Genomic DNA, 10,857 nt, shown 5'->3' on the forward strand with positions numbered 1-10,857 from the left:
AAATTGGACCTAGTGAAGGGAAAATACGACAAACCACATATATATTTTTTCCGTTCGAATTTTTTTGTCCCAAACTTGTTTCTCAAATAAATATATCTAACACTAACTTAATGTTACATACATCCGTTTGTGAGAGAAGTTTTTTCAAACGAATGGAGTATTATTTTTAACTCGAAGGCGGCCGTGGAAAAACAATCCCTGTCAATGAGGTCACCGGAGACGAAGACAAAATAACATCAATAGTATGAATACTGGAAGAGGAATGGACACAATCAATCGAAGAAGAAACCTCAAGAGACTGATCACGGATATAGATAATACTTCCTTCGTAAAGAAATATAAGAGCGTTCAGACAGAGGGGGTAATAAAGAAGAGGGTCATCGGTGGCATGGTTCTATGCCAGATAACGAATAACTAGATCATGCTGTTTCGGCCCCTCATTTTCTTTTTGCGGGCTGTTTCGGCCCTGCATGGGCACATCACTTGCAAATTGCAATGCACTTGCGTCATATCTCGGTGTGGTTTGAATGCTGTAGGTTGAATTGAGCGGTGCCTAATCCGATAGCGACCCGTTCGTTCAAACCAAATTAAACTTGCCCCGTCGTAACGGGCGGCCGGCGGACGACGACGAGTAGGTTGACCGCCGAGTCGCCGGCTGAGCTGGTGCCATCAGTCAGTGCATGCAGTACATCACTTGTCCCGCCACGACGTGGACTTGCGCCCCCACCACCACACGCATCTCCATCTCCGGTCTGCCCCGGCTCATCTCCTCAGTCTTCACGCCTCACGCCAGAAATGTCGCGAGCCAGACGACGCTCGACGTAGTTTCTTAGAAATGCAGACGATGCTCACGCTGTCATTGTCATGTCAACCAGTGGACATGAACGGCCAGCCACAGCCTGTATCGGTGGACCGTATGCATGGTTATCATCGCGTGGCCGTGGTGTGTTGCGTCGTCGATCAGGCAGCCAGTACTAGTCCATAAAATACCCCTCGCCCGCCCCGTCCGGAACAAGTCCAAGGCCATCCACGGCACAACCGCCAACGGTGGTGGGCAGTTTCGCTTGGCTCCTCCTGTCTTGTAGTAGTTCGCGTGCACAAGAGGTCGCCATGTACCCGAAGCCGGAGGATGGTCCGGCGACGGGCTTCCCGATGAGCGGCGGCACGGGCGTAGGCGTTGGCGGCGGCGGTGGCCCGGGCGCGTACTACCAGGCGGCGCCGGCGACAGCGGCGTTCGCGATGCAGGCGCAGGCGCCGCTGGCGGCGTGGTCGACGGGGCTGTGCGACTGCTTCGACGACTGCGGCAACTGCTGCATCACGTGCCTGTGCCCGTGCATCACGTTCGGGCAGGTGGCGGAGATCATCGACCGCGGGTCGACGTCGTGCGGGGCGAGCGGCGCGCTCTACGCGCTCATCATGCTGCTCACCGGCTGCCAGTGCGTCTACTCCTGCTTCTACCGCTCCAAGATGCGCGCGCACTACGGCCTGCAGGAGAGCCCCTGCGCCGACTGCTGCATCCACTGGTGCTGCGAGCCCTGCGCGCTCTGCCAGGAGTACCGCGAGCTCAAGAAGAGGGGCTTCGACATGAACCTCGGTGCGCACCTACTGCTAATGTTATCTCTCTATATGTCTATATATGTAACCTAATTGGATTAGTTATGTGCTAACCGGCGACATGAACCTCTGCATGCAGGATGGCACGCCAACATGGAGAGGCAAGGACGCACTCCGGCGACCATGCCACCCCTCATGCACCCAGGGATGACCCGTTGATCGATCTGTGCTTTTGTTCTCCAAGACACGTCTAAAGTGTGCGTCCTTATGTAGTAGAAGAAGTAATCTCCATGCTATTCGGCGTCTTTGCGGTGCCGGTGTTACCTACTTTGCAGGTTTCTGTACAATACTGTGTAACACACGACTACTACTTTGTGTAATGTTACTGCAAACGTATTTTCCCTTTTTTTTATCTAGAATATGCATGAGTATGCGTATTTTATATTAAGAGGAGAAGAGGATAAGGGCACCTCCAACGACGATCCGTAAATTTTCTCCTGCATCCGTCTGCGGACAGGGGCACCAGTCCACATAGACGGATGCGGGAGGACGCCATCCAACGCTAGCCGCATACATCCTGCCAACAGTTCGAATTAACTAGACGAAATTCGTTCAAACAGATTAAAAACTATATTTTTATTTTTGAAGTTTGGATAAACCAAACACGATCAGATTTCATATAAACATAGCGAATTTCGTTACATTTATATCAATTAAGCGGTGCTAGTCCGGCTCTGGAGGTATAATTAATACCTAATCTAAATGGTCGTCGTCCCTTTGTACGACCATGAACCCAGAGAACCAAAGCTTCGCTTTTTCCAGCTCCGCCTCGGCGCTCTCCAGCTCTGTCTCCATAACCTCCGCCTCCGGAGCCCCAGGAAGCGAAGCTGTCCGCCTCCACGTCGCCGCCAAGCGGCTAATCGTCCGACGATGTTCAACCCACCAAACTTGGCGTCAACGGGTGGGGAGGAGCGGTGTCCTTCTTGGGACCCGAGCGGCGGTGACCTACCGTACACTACTCTTCCTCGCTGCCGGCGGCGCCCGCGGACATGACAGCCTCGTGCTCGTGGCGGCGGGGTGCGGCCTCGATGTTGTCCTTCTCCTCCTCGTCAGTCTCGCCGAACAGCGCCTCGCTCGCCTCACCGCACTCCTTGGACGCGGCGGCTACCTCCGCCACCCGCTATCGGTACCGCCAGCTGGCGAGGCGGATCTTGCGGGCGAAGCGGTAGGACTGGAGCAGCGCTTCCTACTCCACCAGGCCTGCATTCGGCGTGACCGCCCCGCATGCGCCGAGCTGCTCTTTCGCCTGCGGGGGCTCCTGTAGGAGATGGTGGTTATAGGCGGCGTTGGTCTGCGCCTCCTTGAACTGCTCCTCCCGCATCATGTTCATGTAAAGGGCATGGGGCCTCGCCGATGGTCATGGTGCAGTGCACTGGCGAGGGAGGCACGGCGGCGGAGGAGGAGGAGGGTAGCCCCGGTGAGGTATTAGTTAGGATCATTAAATGTTGCAGCGGGAATCTTCTAAGTTAATGTGGCATTTTGTGTACTGTTTCTGAGACATATCTTTTCCTTAGTGTTCTTCTTCATCAAGATTATCTTGGGCTTATTATCGAAATGTTTGTAATGTGCTTGCCTCAATGTGTAGATGTATGCACTAACCAAGGAACGAGATAAATTAAGGAGAGAGCAAAATAAGAAAAGTGACGCAGCCGCGCTTTTGAAAGAAAAGGACGAGATTATCACTCAGGTCATGGCTAAAGGTATGCAGAATTGTCGTTTTTATGCCTGTTCTTTTATACTTATGTGTGAACAATTGTTGACTTTGCATTACTCAAATTATTCCGTTATTATGTTGAGAAAATACGAAATTACCAGTTTTATCATTTGAACTATTGTCTTGTGACCATTTCATGTACTCCTTCCGATCTATATTACTTGTCGTAGATTTAGTATAACTTTACTAAAGCAACGACAAGTAGTATTGACCGGAGGGAGTATTAATATTACCATACAGTATGGTCCACCATGTTGAGTATTCTTTATCAGTGACGGTCATTGCAATTATGACTCCAATGATCATGCGACATCAGAAAATATATAATTTCCGACGGTCGCTACAGAACGTAGATAATAATGACATAATAAACATTTCAAACAAATCTTGTAAATGAGAGTCACATCCACAGCTTCGATATGGGGTCTCTCATCTCCAGTTTATTGTGGTATTTCCGTATTTGTAAGCTGTATGACCTTAACAAGCCTTGGTTGAGTTCCTGCTTAGTTGGAGCCAAAGTCCTCTGCTACCCGCTGAGTTCCTGCTTTAGTTGGAGCTAATGTGTGTATTGTAACTTAGCTGATATTCATTTCTTAACTACTTTAGTTCGCATACTGGCTATGGCAGATAGGATTGTGAGGCCAGCCTCGACGTGCAAGCCTGTCTGCTGTCCAATTTCTATTCTGAAGCAGGAGCCAAGTGTAGAACTTAACCTCCCCCTCTGCCTTTGCCTTCCAAACCACTTCGAGCTGCGGTTGCGGGATACGGCCGATGAATTGAGCTTCAATGTCTACTCTCTTCTGATTTTTAACAGGAGTCAGCTGCTCGAAAGGAAGAAGCTTGGGCTGGAGTGGAGAGAACCTTGAACTCTCGTCTTCATGTCTACTCTCCTGATTTTTTTGTTAGCAGTAGGGCGGAAAAATAACGAAGATAACTAGAACTACAACATGAGATTTAATTGTTATAAACGTAGTTGATTAGGGGCATCACAAGGAATGGCCCCATTAGTAGCTATTTTTGTGCAGTTGTTTATGCTTTTCAGCAATTAATAGTACATACAAAGATGTCTGCTATCTTGTTTTAACGGAATCAGGGAGAAAGCCAGAAACATTCAGCGACATAGTTTTACTTTTATCTGTTCTACTCAAATATTCAGGAAGCGGAAGCGAAAGCTGCTGCCTCAGAAGAAAAGGAGCGGTCTATAAATGAGAGACTGTCACAAAATTTTGTCCCGCATAACTGTTCTGGAGACTCAGGTTTGTGCGTCATTTTCTTCTGAGACTAAAAACATGTGACATTCCTATAAATCTTCATGAATGTTGGTCGTTATGCAGATTACAATTCTTAGGACAGAACACAGACAGCTGAGCCGATCTGTTGAAAAGGATAGACGAAGAGCATCTGAAAGTAGACAGTAGTACCTAGCAATTAAGGAGGAGGCGGCATTACAAGCAGGACAAGCCAAACGGCTTGAAGAAGAAGAAAAGGAGCTTAGAGCTAGGCACACAAATGAGCTGCAGGAAGCAGCAGAACACAGGGGGCTGCTTGAGAAGGTAATCAACTTATCTTGAATCATCTTCTGTAAGTAACTGGGTATACATGTTAATTAATCTGATTGCTTTGAGCACTGTACGGAGCAAGCATTTCTCCTGCCAAAATCGTTAATGTGCCCAGTGACACTTTCTTTAAAGTTAATCAAATATACTCATGTGACACAAATTTAAACTTTGGGTTTATCTTATAATAGGATTTTGTAGGGTCAACAGTCATCTTTTACTTGTTTCTATCTCCTACATGAACAAAATTAGTCATGTCAAAAGTCGCATGAAGTTCTCCTTGAATTGTTTAATTAACGTCTCTTGAAGTTGTGTCACTTCAATGTAGGAGCTTTTTTACGGTACCCTGGTACTCCCTCTAGCAGAGATGGAGTACCACTTAAATCTAACCCTCCACTTATAAGGGCAGTTTAGTCTTTTCAACTCTTAATTAGGTCCTTCTCTGATTTCTAATCAGATCACCAGTGCAGCCGCCATCACATTAGCGCTGTTATATGTCTTCATGACGACCGCGCCATTGCTTCCTTGCACTGATCAAGAGCGAGTGGAGTGGATAACAGTTACCGATCAGACTACAAGTTCTGGAAATCCACACAAAATCTCTAGTCCTCCTTTGGTTTAGAGGAATTTCATAGGAATTCTAGAGGATAGGATTCTTATAGGATTTTTTTTCTTTAGAGCCATTTGGTTCATAGGAATGGATTCCTATTCCTACATAGGATTGGTTCTTATCCTCCACATTTCATAGGAAAATAAAAAAGAGCCTAGACTCAATGGAAAAATTCCTTTGGTGTTAACCAAATGACATTTTGTTTCCTATTCCTACTCATAGGATTTGAGATACATGTCATCTCATTTCCTACAAGATTCCTATTCCTATGATAATCCTATCTTATGAACCAAAAGAGGCCTAGTGTACTACAAAGGAAATTAGAACACAGATATACATTGTTGTGAAATACACGCAAGAGATAGGCTCGCAAGAAGTCCATCACTTAATCAGCCTGCAAGAGATATCAGGCATTCAGGCTGGAGAGCTGACGTGATAGATCTCCACCCAGCCTGAGTATCCCGCCTCGCCCTAGTCATCATCCTGCTTGAGCGCGGGCGAGTTTCTAGAATTCCAGTTGCGCGAGAAAGATGGCTCTCCCCAACGCGCCCGTGGCGGTCGTGGCGGCCACGGCCCCGCCACCCGGCCCTGGTCGTCGAACATTCCCACTCCCCAGTCCATGCCATTCCAGCAAGTCTGTGGCCCAGAGGCCGTCTGTCTCTTGTATACGTGTGCAGACCACAGTGGCCGCCGGCGCCTATCCCATTGAAGAATTAGGTTTTTTTAGGAGAAGAATTAGGGTTCCAGCGATCGAGTCGAATATGTATCAGCCGTGATGTACCAATGAGAGAATAATAATAAAATTTTGTATACTATTTTACCCCCAAGCAGAAGGTACTCCCTCACTTTTTTAGTAGGTACTCTCTCATGCACACGTTGGAGTACCAATAGACATCCACCATTGGATCAAGAGAAATGGAGGGTTCATATTCATTTTGGGGTACTGTAAAGGAGCTCCAATGTAGGCGTTCTAGAAACTGATAGTAGCTGGTTATTCAATCTGGGTCGTCTGAAAGTATACCAGTTAGAGCCAAAAGCTGTTTTAGCTGATTTAATCAAGCATTATGGATGTCGTTGGCTGTAAACCAGTACGGTCAACAATTTGAGTTTTAGCTTTCTATCAAAAAAATAGAACTTAACTACCGGTACCTTCAGATTTAGAATATTCCTCTGCTTTGGGACGGATGGTGGTTATTTGTAGTGATTGGGATAAACTCTGCACATCGACTACACGTGAATTTACCAATCTGATTAAATGAGTGGAGGTTCACAAAGTGCACATGTATAAACCTTTGGTCCATCACCTTAGTGACATGTAATAATTTTGTAAAGGTTACAATGATGCACCATTTAGAAGTAGCAGTTATTAAACTCTCAAAGAATATGCTGCAAAGTGGAAGGCACCGATCGAATTCCTCAGGACATTCATCCCTCTTCACCCACAACGCTCTCATCGTCTGCTAAATGGACCAAAATGATGTTTGGAATTGCTTGCTGCTGCAATTGTTATTCTAGGTTGGTTTGTTTGCTGCTACTATTACTTAAGATTATTGATATTGCTAATTTTTCTGGTTCAGAAACATAAATTTACTCGGAGTAATACCGGCCCCATGTCATGAGCTCATGCGCAATTCTCAAATGATCCATCTTTTTTCTCATGAGCGTCCATTGTCCCACGACACAGTTTCTTATGATCAATGTTTTCTCCCGTTGCAACGCACGGGCATTTGTGCTAGTCTATCCCTAATAATAAAGCACGGATTGACTCCGTGGGTTCACCGTCACAATACGCTTCTTCACGTGAATTTACGCTTTCAGTTTTTTTGTCCGTCCGTCTCATCTATCTTTTTCTATCTGACAAGGTGGTATTAATATTACTGCGTCCCCAACTAGCTCTGGTGTTTGAATCGTTATCCCTACTGCGTCGCCCAGCTGGGCCTAAATCCACGTGATATGGGCCTATTTTTTAAATAAAGTTATATGGGCCAGCTGGTCCTGTGGGGGTAGTGGTTAGCTTAAAATAAAAATAGGTTTCGTATACGTCAACAACTAGCTAGCGCTTCTCTGTATGTACGTCGTCGATCGGTCCCGGGTAATTTTCGTACGTCTGTCGCCAAGCTGGGCCTCGCCAGTGTGTTATGGGCCAACTGGTCCTGATGTGCTGATGTAACAACTTTTAAGAATGCCACCAACTGAGCTATTTGTCTTTGTGCAAAAAAGTATAAGGCCAGTATTATAAGTCATAGTCCCACATTGCTTTTTGATATCAAATCACACCTATTTATATACACGTGAGTTGCCACAATCAACAAGCCATGGCATCAATAAATAAACAGAGGGTTCGCTTAAGAGAAACGAGGAAATTAACTAAGCCTCGGAAAGAAGCATGGGGTGCTGTCCGGGCATGGACATGCATGTCCAATCAAAATGCGACGCTGCCGGAAAGATGACTAAATCTTTGAGAATAAACTTGGGCACCTGCGTGTAACCTGATCACACTCGAAATCCAATTAATATGAGTGACACATTTAAAATGTGTTTATATGCCTATTGAAAATGTTATATAATTTTTAAAAATCGTTCACGCATTTAAAATTGTTAGTGTGGTTTTAAGAAAAGTTTTCACGTATTAAAATAATGTTCATATAAATTGAAAAATGTTCACCCTTTCTCAAAAAATGTTCATGTAATTCTAAAAAGTGTTCACATACATACAAATATCCATAATTTAAAAAATATTTATGCTCTTTAAAAAGGTCCATGTGATTTAAAAAGTCTTTTTGTGTTTCAAATGGAAGGTTGATGCATTTTGAAAAACAATATGTACAATTTAAAAGTGAGTGGGTATATGAGGGACGAGCGTATGGACTAGGTGTAAGCCGTAGAACGGGAAGGGCGACTGTCACGTCCAACTTGAGGAGATTAGTTTTAAAAGTACTCCTTCCGGTCCTTTTTAGTTCGCATATAAGATTTGACTGAAGTCAAGCCTCGTAAAGTTTGACCAACTTTACAGAAAAAAGTATCAACATTCACAATCTGAAATCAATATCAATAAATATGTCATGACTTAAAATTTCATATTATATAACTTTAGCACGGCAGATGTTGATATTTTTTCATATAAATACGGTCAAACTTTGTAAAGTTTGACTTCAGAGAATTCTAATATGCAGAGTAAAAAGGACCAGAGGGAGTATTAGACATTCACTTGTGATGGCGTGGTTCAATGTCAGCTGCGAGCGGAGTAGTCGAGATCATCATTATAGGATCAACCACGTTGAAGGCATTGCGTTCTAACAGATTAAAATACTCTTCAAAATATTTAACTATCAGACACTAACTCAAAATATAACATGTTATATATGAAAAATTCCTGAGAAAGAATGTGTATAAATTTTAAATATATATATACATGCATACCTGAAAAATTATTTCAACGGACTATTTTTTTACGTTGCATTCATTCGAGTAAGGCACTCCGAGTAAAACAGATCGAGGCTCCAGTCATTAAGATGGCACTTAAAGTAGCCCTTGACCTCCACCTTTCATTTCTAACTGGCATTTGCTCAGTATGATGATGAAAACTACAAGCTCGTGTACATAATAAAACTTGCAAAAGGGCGAAAGGATGAATAGGTCGATGACAATGAGGGGACGGAGCAATTGTGATAACTGGTGAAATATAATTTTTGTTACCCCGTTGCAACGCACGGGCTCTTTTGCTAGTCTTTCCCTAATAATAAAGCACGGATTGACTCCGTGGGTTCACCGTCACAATACGCTTCTTTCTGTAAATTTACGCATTCAGTTTGAATTTTAAACACATACGCGAGGTGGTACTAAAATAAAGTTCCCATATATTAGCTCTTTTTGCTCAAGCACCCACGATCGGTTTCCCAGGAACGATCGATCCTTCCTGACCGATGCCTGGTCAAATTGTTCTGGCCCATGCGGCCCAATGAAGCCTGACAAAAAACGGCCACACAAAAAAGTTGCTATTATGAGGACTCGAACACGGGTTGCAAGAAAAGTGCACAGATCGAGCGTCCAACTCAGCTGGCCCATCCTATGCTTAGAGTAACAAGGATTACCTCTCTTAGTCTATCAGAGGATTTTCAGCCGCCAGGCCACATTATTCCGGCCCACCTTGCCGAAGGAAGCTACACAAGCGAACGGGCGAAGCTGGCCCACAGCCCGGTGCAAAAAAAGTATTCGATGGTGGGCTGAATCAAACTCTGAACTGCAAATACGATAACCAGTGTCGCTACCAACTGACATAGCTCATGGTGTTTTTTCCTTAAAAAGAACTCATGGTGTATTATATTTAGGCTGTTGATTCACCTTTTAAATAGTCCCATACCGCTCTCTTAAACCCAATCTTTATAATTTATATACATCTTCAAATTTTCTCAATATCAAGGAGCCGTCTCGGGACCCAATATAGAAGGAAATAAGTCCTTCCATAATAAAAGATAAGGAAGGAAAGAGGGAAAAATAAAGAAGGCAAGAGGGAGGGACTTCATGTTTCTTGACAGAATAAAGAAGGAAGGAGAGAAAAATAAGGCAGGAAAGAGGGCAGGGATTTCATATGGAAAGAGGAGGGATTTCACATGTCGCATGGCAGAATAAGGAAGGAAACAAGGCGGCGATTTCATGTGTAGACAGAGAAAAAAATGGAAAGTGGAAGATGTCCCATAATTAAGTAAGGAAGGAAAATACAGAAAACTAAAAAAGGAAAGAGAGGGAGGGTCTCCAAATGGGGGATATAATGGCACTAAACGTCTCCGTCCATGGATAGCAACGGCATCAGGCAAGTTGAACTACTTTTTATATCTGAATTGTTGACGTCAAATTATAACTCAAAATCAAATTATGTTGGAATTGTTTAACATGCACAAAAAAATACTATGTCTAAATCACAATAAACATGATTCATTCTATGTTGGTCATGTACAATATTTTTCTGAGAACAAAACAAATTTTTGCTCTTAATTTTCTGCTCGACAAGCTAGCGCCCGTCACAAACTCTTACAATCCTTCTAATAAAAATAATGTTGATCACCAAAGCACAAGCAGTCGTACTCCCTGCTGTGTGCAACACAAACTCCACACTTTACTTTGTTCTATTAGCCAACGATGGAGGATCTTTGTACAATGCTCCTAATATCATTGCCCCGCAAAAAATGCTTCTTATATCATTGGACACAAATAGTGCTATGCTACCCAGTCCCTAAACCTAGCCCACACTGGTTCATGAAAATCTTTGTTGCCTTCGTAGTGAAGCAAGAATGCTATACTAAGGGCCCGTCCGGAAGTGCTCTGGCTTCCCAAACGAGCCAGCTTCTCCACGAGCCAGCGCTAGC

The 10,857-nt window shown here is 44.3% G+C and overlaps 1 protein-coding gene across 1 annotated transcript; it reads left to right on the forward strand.

Moving 5' to 3' along the window:
• Window positions 1–1,030: 1,030 nt before the first annotated feature.
• On the forward strand, window positions 1,031–1,963 carry LOC123067814 (cell number regulator 2; the record flags this gene model as incomplete). Its single annotated transcript, XM_044490442.1, is given in 2 exon segments — window positions 1,031–1,594; window positions 1,694–1,963. Coding segments are annotated over 2 exon segments (564 nt in total). The 3' UTR covers window positions 1,774–1,963.
• Window positions 1,964–10,857: the final 8,894 nt, after the last annotated feature.

The sequence above is a fragment of the Triticum aestivum genome, chromosome 1A (assembly GCF_018294505.1).
Source record: "Triticum aestivum cultivar Chinese Spring chromosome 1A, IWGSC CS RefSeq v2.1, whole genome shotgun sequence".
Taxonomy (NCBI): Eukaryota; Viridiplantae; Streptophyta; class Magnoliopsida; order Poales; family Poaceae; genus Triticum; species Triticum aestivum.